General features: G+C 36.4%; 1 protein-coding gene and 1 pseudogene across 8 annotated transcripts in view; both read left to right on the top strand.

Annotated features, from left to right (window-relative positions):
* Positions 1–18,441, top strand: part of MAEL (maelstrom spermatogenic transposon silencer) — a 46,666-nt gene that overhangs the window by 14,124 nt on the left and 14,101 nt on the right. For 7 of the 8 annotated variants that reach the window (XM_009436562.3, XM_063787018.1, XM_054656967.2 and 4 more), the window contains 7 exon segments: positions 77–169; positions 1,704–1,803; positions 3,014–3,169; positions 4,358–4,399; positions 14,538–14,662; positions 15,437–15,491; positions 15,617–15,758. In XM_009436562.3, the coding sequence (XP_009434837.1) occupies positions 113–169; positions 1,704–1,803; positions 3,014–3,169; positions 4,358–4,399; positions 14,538–14,662; positions 15,437–15,491; positions 15,617–15,758 (677 nt within the window). In that variant the 5' untranslated portion in view covers positions 77–112. 8 annotated transcript variants of the gene reach the window in all.
* Positions 16,320–16,438, top strand: LOC112207205 (5S ribosomal RNA; annotated as a pseudogene).

The following is an 18,441-nucleotide window of genomic DNA, read 5'->3' as shown; positions in this document are numbered from 1 at the left end:
CAGCATCTGCCTGCGGGCCCTAGAGCACGGGATCCTCACGGCTGTTTCTCTTCTTTGCCCCTTCAATCCCCAAAAGCTTCTGAGGGAGGAAGAAAAGGAGAAATACGCAGAAATGGCTCGAGAATGGAAGGCCGCTCAGGGAAAGGACTCTGGGCCCTCAGAGAAGCAGGTAAACTTAACGAGAGAAGAGCCGCCATCTGCCTGGCACATAGGCATATTCAGTAAAGGCTGGATGAGTGAATGTCAAGGGTAGACTGCTTTGGGGGTTCGGTTAGTGCGAAGACGACGTTCTTCTTTTCCCCTGGTGTCAGAATGCCTGTTAAAAAAAAACCAACAGCCTCCACAACTAGGACATGCACACATTGGTGTAATTTGATGGTGAAAGGCCTGGGGAATTCCTGTTAGGAAACCTGTAGACAATACACTTTGATCGGTAATGGGAGTGTAACATCTAGGGGTTGTACTAGATGACATCAAGGTGTCCCTTTCAACTCTTCTGTGATTAATGAGCCTTGGCGGGGGGTGGGGGGTGGGCAGTGGGGGCTTAAAAGTAGTTTAGACCATTCTGTCTTTTTTTCTTTAGCAAAATATACCATTCTTTTAAAAATGACACCTGAAACAAAGCCAGCTGCTGTGTTTAAAATATTGAAATAACAAGACTTGGATTAGTTGGTGTATGTGTGTATGTTTTACAAGAGTTGAATAGGCTGGGCACGGTGGCTCACGTCTGTAATCCCAGCACTTTGGGAGGCGGAGGTGAGCGGATCACTTGAGGTCAGGAGTTTGAGACCAGCCTGGCCAACATGGGGAAACCCCAACTCTACTAAAAGTAAAAAATAAAAAAAGCTGGGTGTGATGGCAGACGCCCGTGGTCCCAGCTACTCAGGAGGCTGAGGTGGGAGAATCGCTTGAACCCGGGAGGCAGAGGTTGTAGTGAATCGAGATTGCGCCACTGCACTCCAGCGAAAGAGCAAAACTCTGTATCAAAAAAAAGAAAAAAAAAAGTTGAATGAAGTTTATTTGGGTAAATTTCTGTGTAGTAGAATGTTAAAGTACTAAATAAAATTTGTTTTCTTGTTGATTTGTATCAGGAAAGTGCAAGGTAATTGTTGGTGCTACCCTACCCTTTGTTTTTTCCATTCTTACATGGTAAAATTCCATTCTTAAACTGTCAACATTGGATTGAAATTCAAGAGATAGTTTTATTTTGTGGATTTATGAGTAGAAGCTCAGTTGAGCTTGTACTTATACTTGCAAGCCTTATTCTTACAAGATATCTCTCCTCAAAACTTAAGCTATGTTGTATGTGTTCCTCATGTGAGACTTGGAGACAACATAATCTGGTTTTGACTTTAAGTGAAAAACAAGCAACATTAGAGTACTTTGGGGCATAGTGTGCTTTTGGCCACTGGCCTGGCATGTAGTAGGTGGCTCAGTATAATTACCTTGGATAATCAGTAGTGGGCAAAATGGCTTTCAGTAGTAGTGGCATTGGTTATTTACCACTCCCCTTCTGATTCAGAATATTTATAATTTGTTATTCTGCCTTTGGGTGTTGGTATTATTGACAGATATATTTATTCACTGGATTCATTGACCTTGGTAATCTATAGGCTGTTTTGCAGTTATTTAGCTAAATTTTAATGTATGGTCTAAAGTGCCCAGCAAGAGTTTATGTGGCCAATCATTCTCTTCCTCTTTAGAAACCTGTTTTCACACCACTGAGGAGGCCAGGCATGCTTGTACCAAAGCAGAATGTTTCACCTCCAGATATGTCAACTTTGTCTTTAAAAGGTGATCAAGGTAGAGTAATCCTGAAATATTTTGCTTAGATAAATTTGAGTGCCCAAAACACTATATTTGTCAGTAAAAATATTTTCTGTTCATTTTGATCCTCCGTTTCAAAGTAAATAACTGCAAGTGTTAAATATTGTGGTACTGACATTATAAAAGATTAGGTAATTTGTTGAAATAAAATAGGAGAGTGGTTTTTTTTTTTTAACAAAAATCTGTTCTCTGTTTCTACCACTTTATATGTTGTTAAACATAGGTATTTTTTAGACTTGTTTATAATTGGACACTTAAATATACTTAAGTTAAAAACAAAAGTAAACAGGTGGAAGAACGTTTTCAGATCTGTTCTACAGTGTGATGACTATGTTAATGTATGTTTCAAAATTGGTAAGAGTAGGTTTTACATATTCACACCACAAAAAGTGAGGTGATGGATATGTTAATGAGCTTGATTTAATCATTCCACAATGTATACATGTATCAAAACTACATTGTACCTCATAAATATGTATATAATTATTATTTGTCAATTAAGAATAAAATATTTAAAAATCCTGGGTGGTGGAGGGGGCTTATAAAGATACAAATGAATTATGGAACTTGCCAAGAAGAGAACATAGTTAATAAGGGTTGTTGCTATTCCTTCTGGCTGTTTTTATTGTGTTCTGCCTTTGTTGAACACTGATAAACTTTTAACAGTCTTAAATGTGTCCAGTCTTGGTAAATAACACTTCACACATTCTCACATTCCTTTATTCCTTTAGAGGATTTATAGGTGGTCTTATATATATTGGTAAAAAGTGAAAAAAGAATGAACTAAATTGTTCATAGTTTATATTACAATCTTTCTACATTGATTCTGCCCAGCTTCGTTTCCCAGACCTATATATTTGTTGAATATGGGTCACTGCTCTGTGTCATTCCTGAGATTCAGGGCTTATCTATGGCCGAATTATGTAGAGCTGGCTGCAAGTTGGAATAATTTTGTTGCTTCATGCAAAGAGTGGTTACTTTAATCCTTGATAATTGTAATTATAAGAATTTTGATTTCTTTATTTGGTACGGCTGATTGGTTTTCTCTTTTCCAGCTCATTTAGGAATATAGGAACAGAAAGAAAATTGTTCTAAAACATTTTTTCCCTTCAACTAAAGAAGCTTTTGTGGAAGAGGTAAATTTGAGACATTCATTTATTCATTTTATCTTACAATTTTTTTTTAGCTCTCCTTGGAGGCATTTTTTATTTTTTGAACATTTTTAGCCATGGCGAGCTACCTCCTCATTGTGAACAGCGCTTCCTCCCTTGTGAAATTGGCTGTGTTAAGTATTCTCTCCAAGAAGGTATTATGGCAGATTTCCACAGTTTTATAAATCCTGGTAAGTAGTCAGAGTAGATGCTAGATCTTAAACGTGTATGGTTTTTTTTTTAAATCTTGACTTTATTTGATAATAGTACTTTTTCTTACAAGCTCATGTACAGCTGTGTTGTTAATGTAACAAGACTTCATAATGCTTATTGAAAAACTGTTAGGAATTAGGTGTTGACAAAGGGTTTTTTGGTTTAGGCTTTTAACCTCAAGTTACCATTAAAATCAGATGGATAGACTATCTGAACAATTCATAGCCTGCTATTCACCTACCTATGGCCTTACATCTTGGGATTTTCTAAAAGCCGTGTATGCCATGATCTTTTCTTTCTCTACCTCATCCTTCACCTCAGTGGTGACTAGCTTTTTAAGCTGCTATTGCTTTGTAGCCTTGAAGAAATTACTTCACCCCTCTGAACCTATTAGCTCATCTGTAAGGTGGGGATAATATCTATTGGAGGATTGTTCTAAGGAATAGATGACAAATATGGAAATAGCCTAATACTTAATCAGCTCTCAGATATTATCAGCATCTCTTCTTCCTACTGTTCCATCCCATTAAAAAGCAAGGTAGGTATGAAGACATAGGATTTGATACCCTTGAAGGTAAGTAGGAAAAATATATAGGGAGAAGAGATTGGGGACATGACTTCATTTTTAGTTTTGTCAATTATCAATTACTTTAAAATTAATTAGGACATCCCAGCACTTTTTCCTCATTTTTAGATGACAGAAAAGCTAATCATCCTACTCACACTTGTGAGTGTTGCTACTTAGGACAAGTCAAAGAGCTGCTTTTCCCCACATAGGTTGTAAAATATTAAAAAGATAGAATTTGGGGACTGTTTTTCCTCTGAGAAACGCATATACACCTTGCTGTATCAACGCCCTTATGACCCCCTGAGGCCCATTCATGGACGTGGAGCTAAGACTCTTTTGACACATGCTTTCTTTATCTAGCATTTCTTTCTCTGTAAGGAGTAACTTACTTTTAAAAGTAGCTTAGACAGTATACCAAATTCTTTAACAGTTTTCATACCTTTGGTTAAAAATAAACCCTATAAAAGTTTAATCTTTTGTATTTTCATGTAATAAAAATTACCTTTCTGTGTGATAACTTGGTCATCTTGTAGAGTATTACTGTAGCACTAGAGAACTTTAAAATTTCTGCTTCTCAACAAGATATTGTGTATTACAGGTGAAATTCCACGAGGATTTCGATTTCATTGTCAGGCTGCAAGTAAGTATAAAGGAATGGGGTAGGATTTGTGACTTGAATCTATTCATACCTGGTTAGACTTATTCCTTTTACACACAAACTATAAAATAAGAGGAAAATAACTTTAGGTTATTGTTAGAGAATCTGCATAGATGTGATAGATGGTGTCTGTGATCTTTAAATTTTTTATAGACTGATAGTATACTGTCCCTTTTCTTTTCAGGGAATTGTTTTATTTTCTGTATATATCCTTTGACCTCAAGGTCGGCTGTTCTTAGTGGCTGGGTACTTAGGAAAACCTTTTAAGAGGTCTCAGATTATCTAGATTTAGGACTGTTTTCAGGGACATCCATTTCAATTGTGTTTTATAAGTTAATACTTCAAAAATAAAGAGTTCTGAATTTTTTAGATGAGGAAAACAGTTTTCTAAGTATTTTGCAACCAAAGGGCATGACTGTGTATATCTAAGCCCTTGAACTAAACCCTTTTTCTGGGAATTAGGTTTTAAGTGATTTTCTGCTTAAATAGAATGAAAATCGGAATAGGTTTGTTTTTAAATGTATATTAAAAGTGTCAGTGCATAGGGACTATTTAATGATTCCTGTCTGTAAGGTAATTTTTTTTTTTTTTTTTTTGAGTTGGAGCCTTGCTCTGTCACCAGGCTGGAGTGGAGGGGCGTGATCTCGGCTCACTGCAATCTCTGCCTCCTTGGTTCAAGCAATTCTTCTGTCTCAGCCTCCGGAGTGGCTGGGACTACAGGCACATGCCACGGTGCCCAGCTAATTTTTATATTTTTAGCAGAGACAGGGTTTCACGATGTTGGCCAGGATGGTCTCGATTTATTGACCTTGTGATCCGCCCACATCGGTCTCCCAAAAGTGCTGGGATTACAGGCAATGAGCCACCGTGCCCACCCAGTAATTTTTTTTTTTTTTTTTTTTTTTTTTTTTTTTTGCTTAAAAACGTGGACAGCTAGCCTCTAGAAGTGTTTGAAATTAAAAATAAGTTTTTCAAATCTGCCACAACCAGCAGCTATAATACTTACAACACTGTTCTTTATAAATGAACATATTTTGGACTTATATTTGGTTGTATATTTTGAATTCTTAATATGTACTAATTCATTATTTGTTTGACTGGAATCAGGGCTGTAGGCTATGGAATAAGAAATGTAAGGGAGAATTGTCCTAGTAGTTCCTTTTTTGTTTTTTTTTTGGAGACAGAGTTATGCTCTTGTTGCCCAGGCTGGAGTGTAATGGCACGATCTAGGCTCACTGCAACCTCCGCCTTCTGGGTTCAAGCAATTCTCCTGCCTCGCCTCCCAAGCAGCTGGGATTACAGGCATGCACCACCACACCTGGCTACTTTTGTATTTTTTGTAGAGATGGGGTTTCTCCATGTTGATCAGGCTGGTCTCAAAACTCCTGACCTCAGGTGATCTGCCCGCCTTAGGCTCTCAAAGTGCTGGGATTACAGGCGTGAGCCACCGTGCCTGGCAATAGTTCCTTCTTATATAGCTTTGAATGGAAAGTAATTACAATATGGAAGAAAAATTCTGTACTTGCTTTAAAGTGTGTACATAGCTAATATCCCCAACTGTTACATCATCTGAGGTTATTGAACTAGATGGCAGTTAAAAAAAATAAAAAAAATAAAAATAAATGGAAACTTAGCCGGTGAATTAATTTTCAAGTTTTACTTAGACTCTGTTTCAGGTTTATTCATCTGTTAAATGCATTGGAATCCCTACTATGTGCCAGACATTCATTTCTGAGACTGTCACTGGCTTACTGTTCCTTTGCTATTTTGATTCTGTTAAATCCTTCTTAAAAATCTATTTTTGACGACCTATTTTTACAACCTTTTCAAATTAATCAGATTAACAGAAAGCATGGTTCTTTAAAAAAATCTATTAAAGATTCTAGAAATGTTTTCTTAATTTATTTTTCAACCTAGTCGAAACTGAGTACAATGTTTCTCATTCAAGGAAACTTAAAATGTTTGGAGCTTACCAATTTGAGTGTGTCTTAAATTGCCAATTTGATAATCCCGGGAAATGTGCCAATTAAATAAGATAAAAATGACTATTAGAGTCACACCTGTCACCATAATAACTAAAAATGCCTATGCTAATGTAATTGAGCTGATTTGGAGGAGACCATGTTTTGTATAGTAACACACTGGAACAAATTTACATGTGGATGTGAAGAATTTGAGTGGTATTTAAGGAACATGCATATGGATCTCTCAAATACTCCTGTGCTGTCTGATCTTTTTTGAACTATGAGTGAGAGTATAGGAGGTCCTGGTGCTTCTCCCTCCCCACTTTAACCAGATGAGCTCTGCTTCTCTCCATTTTACTGGTTAATGATTTTTCTTGAGAGAAATTCTGCTTTAAAACATCAAAATTTTGAAAATTGCTTTCAGCTTCCTATACAAAAGGTCCATCAGCTTTTCAAAGGAAGCTTCTACACACAGAACAGATTATAACATTTATTTAAGGTATAAAGAACATTAATAAAAAAGCACCCACAAGTCAACTGAAAAAATAGCACATTTCCAGTGCCATTGAAAGTCCCTGTATCTCTCCCTGATGGCATTCCCTTCCCTCTTTATGAGAAAACTACGATTCTGAATTTTGCGTTTGAATTTTGTGTATTTCTTTTCTGAATAGTTTTACTACATGTACATATTTGTTTAAATGATGTGTTTAATTTTACTTGTTTCAACGTTTATGTAATTAACATATTGTATGTTTCAGGGTGCCCAATCTTTGGGCTCCCGTGGGCCACATTTTTTCTTTTTTTAAGACGGAGTCTTGCTCCCTCGCCCAGGCTGGAGTGCAGTGGCACGATCTCAGCTCACTGCAACCTCCGCCTCCCAGGTTCAAGTGATTCTCCTGCCTCAGCCTCCTGAGTAGCTGGGATTACAGGTGTGCATCACCATGCCCGGCTAATTTTTTGTATCTTTAGTAGAGACAGGGTTTCACCATGTTGGCCAGGCTGGTCTTGAACTCCTGACCTCATGATCTGCCCGCCTCGGTCTCCCAACGTGCTGGGCTTACAGGCATGAGCCACCACGCCTGGCCCCCCTGGGCCACATTGGAAGAAGAATTGCCTTGGGCCACACATAAAATACACTAACACTAATAATAACTGTTGAGCTAAACAAACAAAAATCACAAAAAAATCTTGTAATGTTTTAAGAAAGTTTATGAATTTGTATTCGGTTGCATTCAAAGCCGTCCTGGGCCGCATGAGGCCTGCATGCCGCGGGTTGTACAAGCGTGATATATATATTTCCTTTCCTGTGTTTTTTAACTCAGTATCTTTCACTCGTTTTCTGTTGAATCGTTTTTTTCTTACTGATTTGAGGAAGTTTATCTTATCTGCTGATGGATTTTTAAAAATTGTGTGCAGATACCTGTTTTCAGTTTGTGTCTTGTATTTTTTACTCTCTTTATGGTGTCTTTTAATGAACAGACTTTTTAAACATTTTTTGATTTTTAGAGATGGGGTCTTGCTTTATTGCCCAGGCTGGAGCATGATGGCTGTTCACAGATGCAGTCGTAGCTCACTGCAGGCTTGAATTCCTGGGCTTAAGTGATCCTCCTGCCTCACTCTCCTGAGTAGCTGGAACTTGAGGCATGCACAACTGTGCCAGCTTGTTTTTATTTTTAATTTGGTAAATGTGTCGATATTTTTTATCATTTATGGGGTTTTGTGTCTTATTCAAGAATTCTTTACCCCAAGGTTGTGAAAATAATCTCTATTTCTAAAAATTATAGAGCTTTATTTTTTGTATTCAAGTTGTTATTCTACCTGGAATTGACTTGTGTATAGTATGAGGGAGAGATTCACTTTAATTTTTAACCATGTGGATAATCATTTATCACAGCATCATTTATTGAATAATCAATTTGTACCCCAATATGTAGTGCCACCTGTATCATATCATGTTTCTGTTTGTGTGTAGGAGGATCTTTTGTTCTCTTTATTTTGTTCTGTTCTACTTTTTTGCTGTCAATATCATATTCTTAAACACAGTAGTTTGATGATATAGATAAGCCCCCGACCTCATTCTTTTGGAATATCATGGCTGCTTTGACCCTTTGTTCTTCCATACACTATTTAGAATCAGTTCTTCATGTTTTACATTAGGTCATTTTGGAGAAAACTGGTATCTTCATTATATTGAATCTTTATATTTGTAAACATGGGGCTTCCCTCTTATTTTTTAGATCCGTAATGTCTTTCAATAAAATTTTATAATTTTCTCCATTAACAATCTGAATATCATTTGTTAAATTTATAGTTTATCATGCCTTTTGTTGCTGTTACAAATGATATCCCTTGAAATTATATTTTCTAATTGTTTACTTTTATATTTTGGTTTTGTCCCACCCATTGGTAAACTCTTGAGTTTTTAGCAAATTACTTAATCATATCTGTTAAATCACTTTGTTCTTTCTAATCTACATATCTTCATTTAAAATTTTTAAAATTTGCTTTGTCTTAGTATGCTGACCAGTACCTCTAGTTTCTAGTGTTTCTCCAGTGAGTATGCTATTTGCTGTAGTTTCTTCTTTCTCTCCCCACCCCCGTTTTTGGTGTGTGCTCTTTATCAGGATAAAGATGTTTCCCTCTACATGCACACCTTGTTTTATTGCATTTCACTTTATTGCACTTTGCATATATTGCATTTTTTTACACATTGAGGTTTCTGGCAGCCCTGCATTGAGCAAGTCTATTGGCATCATTTTTCCAGTGGCATGTGCTTACTTTTCTCTGTGTCACATTTTGGTAATTCTCGCAATATTTCAAACTTTGTCATTATCATCATGTTTGCTATGGTGATCTGTGATCAGTGATCCTTGATTACTATTGTAATTGTTTTGGAGTGTCATGAACCATGCCCATATAAGATGGCAAATTTAATCAATAAATGTTGTATGTGTTCTGACTGCTCCCCTGACTGGCCATTGCCTCATCTCTTTCCCTTTCCTTGGGCCTCACTATTCCCTGAGACACAACAATATTGAAATTAGGTCAATTAATAACCCTACAATGGCCTCTCAGTGTTCAAGTGAAAGGAAGGGTTGCATGTCTCTCACTTTAAATCAAAAGCTAGAAATGATTCAGCTTAGTGAGGAATGCATATCAAAAGCTGCAGTAGGTCAAAAACTAGGCTTCTTGTGCCAAATGACCAAGTTGTGAATGCAAAGGGAATGTTCTTGAAGGAAATTTATGTACTACTCCAGTGAACAACCAATGATAAGAAAGTGAAACAGCCCCATTGCTGATATGAAGAAAGTTTTAGTGGTCAGAATAGATCAACATTCTCCAGTTACCACATTCCCTTAAGCTGAAGCCTAATACAAAACAAAGCCTTAACTCTCTTCAATTCTGTGAAAGCTGAGAGAGGTGAGGAAGCTGCAGAATAAAAGTTTGAAGTTTGCAGAGTTTGGTTCATGAGGTTTAAGGAAAGAAGCCATCTCTATAACATAAAAGTGCAAAGTGAAGGAGCAAGTGCTGACGTAGACGCTGCAGCAAGTCATTCAGAGGATCTAGCAAAGATAACTGATCAAGGTGGCTACAGCAAATGGCAGATTTTCAACGAAAATGAAACCACCTTCTGTTGGAAGAAGATACCATCTGGGAGTTTCATAGCTAGAGAGGATAAGTCAGTGCCTGGCTTCACAGGACAGACTGATTCTCTTGTTAGTGACTAATGCAGCTGGTGACTTTAAGTTGAAGCCAGGGCTCATTTACCCATTCTGAAAATCTTAGAGCTCTTAGGAAATTATGCTAAATTGACTCTGCTTGTGCTAGTAAAAATGGAACAACAAAGCCTAGAAGACAGCACATCTGCTTATTGCATGGTTTACTGAATATTTTAAGACCACTGTTGAAATCTGCTGCTCAGAAAAAAAGATTCCTTTCAAAATTTTACTGCTCATTGACATTAGACCTAGTCATCCAAGAGCTCTGGTGGAGATGTAAAGAGATTAATGTTTTCATGCCTGCTACCACAACATTCATTCTGTAGCCCATGGATCAAGGAGTAATTTCAACTTTCAAGTCTTATTATTTAAGAAATATGTTTTATAAGGCTATAGCTGTCATAAATGGTGATTCTTCTTATGGATCTAAGCAAAGTAAATTGAAAACCTGAAAAGGATTCACCATTCTAGATGCCATTAAGAACATACATAATTCATTGGAGGAGGTCAAAATATCAACATTAAAGGTTGTTTGCAAGGAGTAGATTCCAGCTCTCATGAATGACTTTGAGCAGTTCAAGACTTCAGTGGAGGAAGTAATAGAAGAGAACTAGAATTAGAAATGGAACCTGAAAATGTGCTGCAGTCTCACAGTAAAACTTGAATGGGTAAGGAGTTGCTTCTTATGGGTGAGAAAATAAACCAGTTGCTTGAGATGGAACCTACTCCTAGTGAAGATGCTGTGAACACTGGTGAAATGACAAAGGTCTAAGAATATTTCATAAACTTGGTAAAGTAGCAGCAGGGTTTGAAAGGATTGACTTAAATTTCAAAAGAAGTTCTGTGAGTAAAATGTTATCAAACAATATCACATGCTACAGAGAAATTCTTCATGAGAGGAAGAGTCAGTCAATGTGGCAAACTTCATTGTTTGATTTTAAGAAATTGCCACAGCAACTGCAGGCTTCAGCAACCATGACCCTGATAGTCAGCAGCCAGTAACATCAAGACAGAATCTTCCACCAGCATGGGAATGTAAACTAGTACAACCACTATGGGAAAAAATATGTGGAAATTCCTTAATGAACTAAAAGTAGAACTACCATTTGAAAATTCTAACAATCCCGCTACTGGATATCTACCCAGAGGAATAGAAGTCATACGAAAAGGATAACTTGCACACACGTTTATAACAGCACAATTTGCAATTGCAAAAATGTGGAACCAGCCCAAATGCCCATCAATCAACAAGTGAATAAGGAAACTAGTATATATATGTGTGTATATATATGATGGAATACTACTCAGCCATAAAAAGGAATGAGTTGATGGCATTCGCAGCAACCTGGATGGGATTGGAGACTGTTATTCTAAGTGAAGCAACTCAGGAATGGAAAACCAAACACATGTTCTCACTCATAAATGGGAGCTAAGCTATAAGGATACAAAGGCATAAGAATGACACAAGGGACTTTGGGGACTTGGGGGCGGAAGGGTGGGAAGGAGGTGAGGGATAAAAGACTACGAATTGGGTTCGGTGTATACTACTCGGGTGATGGGTTCACCAAAATCTCACAAGTCACCACTAAAGAACTTACTCGTGTGACCAAATACCACCTGTTCCCCAAAAGCCTACGGAAATAAAAACATTTTTTAAAAAAGATCTTTCGCCAGCAAAAAGATTGTTAAGTCACTGAAGACTCAGGTGATCATTAGTATTTTTAGCAATAAAATATTTTTATATTAAGGTATGTTCATTTTTAAAACAATGCTACTGCACACTTAATATAGTCATAACTTTAGAGTACAGTAAACATTTATATGCACTGGGAAACCAAAATATTTGTGTGACACTTTATTTCAATACTTGCTTTATTGTGGTAGTCTGGAACTGAACCCACAGCATCTCCAAGATATGTTTATATTCCCTATCTGGCTAGGGAGATAGCAGTTGCACATTTTAATGAATGCTTTTTCTGCATGTCATATGATTTTTATCTTTTGTTCATGTGGCCATTTATTTACTTTTTGAGACAGAGTCTCACTCCATCACCCAGGCTAGAGTGCAGTGGCATGATCTCAGCTTGCTATAGCCTCTGCCTACCAGGCTCAAGTGATTCTTGTGCCTCAGCCTCCTGAGTAGCTGGAATTATAGGTGCACGTCACCACACCCAGCTAATTTTTGTATTTTTATTAGAGACAAGGTTTTGCCATGTTGGCCAGGCCCATCTCAAACTCCTGATCTCAAGTGGTCTGCCCACCTTAGCCTCCCAAAGTGCTGGGATTACAGGCGTGAGCCACTGTACCGGCCTCATGTGGTACTTTACTGGTGTTAAACGAACCTTGTCTTCCAGGAACAAACCCAGCGTGGTCACTATATATTTTACATATAATATACCGAGTTTGGTTTGTTACTATTTTGTTTTAGGACTTTTCCATTTATGTTAAAGACTGAGATTATCTAATTTTATTATCAAGGTTATTTTGCCATTATAAAATGGGTTTGGGAATAGATTTTAAGATTTTGAATTTGATTCTTTTTTATGGCTCTACAGAAATTACTAATATTGCCTTTAATTTCCCTAAACATAATAAGCCTAGTTATTTTAAAAGTGTTATGTTGGATAATCCTCTTATCGGGATCTTCTTTTTGGAGTTGATTTTATAGTCTGTTGGTTATGGTGATGTTCAGTCAAGCTAACAGAATCTCTTCATATGTCTAGTTATTTTCGAGTGCTAAACAGTGTATATGAAATCTTATTATTTCTCTCCAAAGAAGATTTATGATTGTGTCTGTCAGAAAGCTGGAGTCACTAGCATCTCAGATTACCCTAATGCATTTTCATGGATTGAGGTGGTTTTAAATTGGGTTTCAGACATCACAAAAGTTAATTTGTAGTTGGCCTTTACTAGAAAAGGGGGAAGGATGGACAGGTAATCACCAAAGGATTATTAGTAAAATTTACAGTTGACTTCACAGCATAAACAATGGAAGCCAGAAGACAATGGAATATTTTTTTAATTATAAATTTTTATGTAAGTAATATTGCAATAAAATATTTAGTTCTTACCAACTCTGAGTTTATTGGAAACTCTGTTCTGTTTCTCAGCCTCTAAATCTCCTCTTCCAGAATTGGTAACGCCCTGGGAAGAAACAAACCCAACTGCCAGCCAGATTCAGCTCTCTAAGATTTCTTCCTTTCCAAGATTTTGGGCCCATGATTCATTCACTGCATTTTTGTCTCTGCAGGTCTTTGAAGAAGGTGTTTTATTTGTTCAGCTTTTCCCTAATCTATCATTAGAAGTTGAACAACTCCTGCATCTCTTTGGGGGAGAGTAAAGGGGAATGGAGTTCTTGCTCATTCACTCAGGCTGGAGTGCAGTGGTATGATCATAATTCACTGCAGCCTCAAACTCCTGGCTCAATTGATCCAGTCTCAGCCTCCCAAGTAGCTGGGGCTGCAGGTACACACCACCACACCTGGCTTCCTGAATCTTTTTTTAAATATACATAATTAACAATTTTATGCTAAAATTGGTAATTTGATCGCCTCAGACATAATTATGTAAAATCTGTCTATTCAAAATCTGGAGTACCTGTGGGTATCTTTCTGTCAACTATATATTTGTTCTCATTCTTGTTTTATTGTGTACCTGATTGTTCATGGAGTATTTGGTGGAAGTAATGATTTCAGAGTCATTTGAGACTTATGATAATGTTAACTTCCTCTGGAAAGGGTTTCAGTTTGCTTTTTTAAGATACCTGGGGGCCTAGAAGGCCAGGCCTAGAAGCTGTTAAAAGCACTCTATTCAGTCATTCAGCTTCCTCTTCTGGAATTGGCAAATGATCCAGAGGAAAAACTTCCCTAAAGCTAATCTCACCTCTCTGAATTGATATATTCTCTAATCTTAACCCATTAATTCCTTAATGCTCTATGTGATCTTAATATCCTCACGCTTTTTTATTTTCTGTGGGAAAGTTGGTCTAAATTACTTGGTCTTTTTTTCATGTGAAGTGGGTGTCATCATATAACTTTTTATAAAGCAGTCATTACTGTTAAGTTCTCAAGCCTTACTAATAAAAAATTTATGAAAGGCAGCATGGGAATAGTAAAACACCGCAGGCCTGGTTACTGAACAAACCTGGGTTTAAGTCATGACTCAACTGTTTACCAATTATTAACTTACTGATTTCTGTGATTCTCAGTTGTCTCTCATACACACACACACAAACACAGACACACACATCAAATCAAATCATAGAATGGCTGTAAGACTGTGGGTTAAAATATGTAAAATCCTTAACAAAAACAGGGCTTTGTACAAGTACTTAACTGTGTGTTACCCACTACTCTCTTCTTGTACCCCGACTTCCATACCTACCCCATAATATTTATCTTGCTCAAAGTTTGAACTTCTCCTTTTTATTTCCCTCAGGTGATTCTAGTCACAAGATTCCTATTTCAAATTTTGAACGTGGGCATAACCAAGCAACTGTGTTACAAAACCTTTATAGATTTATTCATCCCAACCCAGGGAACTGGCCACCTATCTACTGCAAGGTAATTTCAGGTTCAGAAGTTCTTTTAAGGTATCAATTTGTAGTACCAAAAGATCCATAAAACAAAGAATTTTTGCCTTGCCTGTGTATTTTTGTCTGTATATTGTGTGTCTTAAAACATTCATTTTGAATTGTTTTGAATGTAATTAGGTATTGTGCCTATTTTAAAAATGTCTCCAATTTTGGAGGGATTTTGAAGACTGCAAAAGCTAAACATATTTCTATTTTGGTAGAGTTCATGTTCTCTGAGTTCTTCTTTCTGAAATATCTGCAGTATCTTTTTACCCTTAAGAATGGATGCTCCATTCTATTCTGTACACCTATCTTTCGAAACAAGAATACCTTTTCTTCAAAACTGTCTTTGTAGCAATCCCTTCCTTCTTTGTTTGTAATATTTAGAGAGATTATATTCTTCCAGGCTTGGAGTTGAAAAGTTGGGTTTTAACCTTGCTACTTAGTATAACCGTGAGGTGATTATCTGATCTTTTTCTGAACATTGGTTTCTTCATTTGCATACCCTAGGTCTCTCTTGCTTCTCATAAAGTATCTTAACATTTCTGTATAAATGTAACTGACTAATAATAGCTGTAGTCTTTTCTAATATATGTCAATTTTTTATAGTTTTCATTTCATTGGCACAAACTCTTCAGTCTTTCTCCTGTGCCCCCTACCTCCCAACCCCCGCATTTTGAAAGGACAGCATTAGAAGTCATTCAAAGTAGGAGAAGATACAAGTAGTTTTTTTGTTTTGTTTTTTGTTTTTTGCTTTCTCCAGTCTGATGATAGAACCAGAGTCAACTGGTGTTTGAAGCATATGGCAAAGGCATCAGGTAAGTAAAACTCTGGGTTGCTGCAGAAGTGCTTTATAGTTAATATCTGTATTTGTTTCCACTTTGATATCTTCCAGGTATCTAAATTTACTAATTGTATGTGTTTTTCCATTTACTAATGGAAGAAATCAGGCAAGATCTACAACTTCTCACTGTAGAGGACCTTGTAGTGGGGATCTACCAACAAAAATTTCTCAAGGAGCCCTCTAAGACTTGGATTCGAAGCCTCCTAGATGTGGCCATGTGGGATTATTCTAGCAACACAAGGTATTGCTAGCATTTTTGTTTTAGAGTCATTTTGACTTATTTTCTAAACTAAGAAAATATGGTAGGACTATTTTTGCCTTTTTATGCAATATTTTCCCATGAAAGCTTGGAATCATTGTATTTCCCTGAATATAAAATTTCATTGATAGTAAGATATATTGTTACTTGTGTATCACTAAAAACAAACCTGCCAAATAAACTGTTCTTTCTTATCACTTAGAATTTCTATACTGATGAGAGAATATCCCTAAATTTATTTAGACAGATTTTTATTACATAGAACTCTTGTACTTACATGTAAAAGAATATATAAGTGAAATAAATTGGCAAAAGTATTTTTTATTTTGAGATAATTTTAGACTTACAGAAAAGTTGCAAAAATAACACAAAGTTTACTATTCTCTGTTTCCTTAATTGCTAACATTTTAATACATTTTCTTTATAATTTTGTTTCTAAATATATATACACTTTTTCAAAACCACTTGAGGGTAAGTTGCTATCATTATGCCTCTTTATACCTAAATACTTCAATATGTGTTTCCTAAGAATAAGAATGTTTAGTCTACGGCCATAGCACCCTGAACACACCTGATCTTGTCTGATCTCACAAGCTAAGCAGGGATTGGCCTGGTTAGTACTTAGATGAGAGACTGCCTGGGAATACTGGGTGCTGTAGGCTTTTACTGTGTGTGTGCGTGCATGTGTGTGTGTGTATAGAACATTTATATTACCATAGTGTAATGATCAAAATCAGGAATGTTGCATATAGGACACAATACTATTATCTAATCCGAAGACCATATTCATATTGTATTAGTTATTCCACTGTGTCTTTTACAGCCAAAAAAATTCTAGAGTCCAGTCCAAGACCACATGTTGCACTTAGTTATTATATCTCTTTAATCTGGAACAGTTCTTCAGTCTTATTTTCACTTTCATGATCTGGACATTTTTGAGTACAGGCCAGTTACTTTATAGAATGTTTCTCACTTTTAGTTGATCTGTATTTCCTCATGGTTAAATTGAGATTATGCATTTTTGGCAGGAATACCACAGAAGGGATTATGTGACTGACTGCTCAGTGTGTCATATCTGGAGGTATATGATGTCAGTTTGTCCAATTACTGATGATGATAACTTTGATCACTTGTTTAAGATAGTACCTATCAATATTTCTCTATTGGAAAGTTACTGGTTTTTTACCATATATATATATATATACTTTTTTTTTTTTTTTTTTTTTTGGAGACAGAGTCTTGCTCTATCACCTAGGCTGGAGTGCAGTAGTGTAATCTCAGCTCACTGCACCCTCCACCTCCCGGGTTCAAGTGATTCTCGTGCCTCAACCTCTCGAGTAGTTGGGATTACAGGCACCTGCCACCATGCCCAGCTAATTTTTGTATTTTTAGTAGAGACGTGGTTTCACCATGTTGGCCAGGCTGGTCTTGAACTCCTCACCTCACGTGATCCGCCCGCCTCAGCCTCCCAAAGTGCTGGGATTACATGCGTGAGCCACTGCTCCTGGCTTTTTACCATATAATTAATAAATATTTTGTGGGGAGATACTTTCAAATTGGGTAGGTATTCTCTTCCTCAAACTTTCATATACAAATTTTAGTATCAAGTGCTGATTTTTGCCTGAGTCAATTATTACTATCATTGTGAACGGTGATTTTTCTAATTTGATTGTTCCTTCTGCATTTATTGTTTGGCATTCCACTGTAAAAAAAAAAAAAGTTTCTCCTTTTTACCCATTTATTTATTTTTTTCATTTATATGAGCATGGACTCATGGATTCCTATTCAGTACATTTTAATCTATTATTGTAACTTATTTTTATGATCAAATTGTTCCATATATGGCCAGTGGGAGTACCTTCAAGCAGGGGTTTGTGTGTCCTTTTGACATTGCTTCATTGCTTTCTATCTAACAGTGCTTCTTTGCTTTCTATTTGGCACAATATGTTCCAGGCCTATCTTGTACTTTCTTTGTTCCAGCCCTGGATTAGCCATTTCTCCCAAGAATCTCTGGTTTCTTTTAGTGGAGCATAATAGTTAGGAGATAGAATCTGGGTGGTAGGTGTGCTCATTTCTTACTAGAGTATCATTGATTCTAGATCCCCTTAGTAGAGAGCTAGGAAATATATGTTTGTGTGTGTGTGTGTGTGTGTGTGTGTGTGTATGTACACACACACTCCATATACATCTGTTTGTAGCTAGGTCTCTCAATCTTTTTATCCATCTCTATCTTATCATGAGTTCACACTTAACCTGTAATTTCAATCCAATACCATAGAGTTCTCTAGTTTTTTTACTTTTTAAAAAATTTCCTTTCTCTGAGAATGAGAACCCTGGCTGTCAGTATTTTTTAGAATTATATGGTACCACTATTTTTAAAAAAAGACATACAACTGTTTAGAGTTTGTTTATAATCGCTTTTAGTCTGAAAGTATATAGTCAAAATACTTTGTTCAGAAGTTATTTAGGTTCTTTTTTCCCCTTTCAGTACAAATTACTATTTTGAAATATATTAATAGTTAAGTTCATTTGCTTGTTTGTATTCCATTTTTGCTAATTTAGCTTTTGAATGTCTAAAGCATTTCCGTTTTGTAAACAAAAATAATATTCAGAAGTGTCACTTTATTCTAGCTTCATTTAAAAAAGCTTGTTAGGATTGCATTAA

The sequence above is a fragment of the Pan troglodytes genome, chromosome 1, assembly GCF_028858775.2.
Source record: "Pan troglodytes isolate AG18354 chromosome 1, NHGRI_mPanTro3-v2.0_pri, whole genome shotgun sequence".
NCBI lineage: Eukaryota > Metazoa > Chordata > Mammalia > Primates > Hominidae > Pan > Pan troglodytes.
Note: the sequence above shows the minus strand (reverse complement) of the source record. Positions and strands in the feature narration are given on the sequence as shown.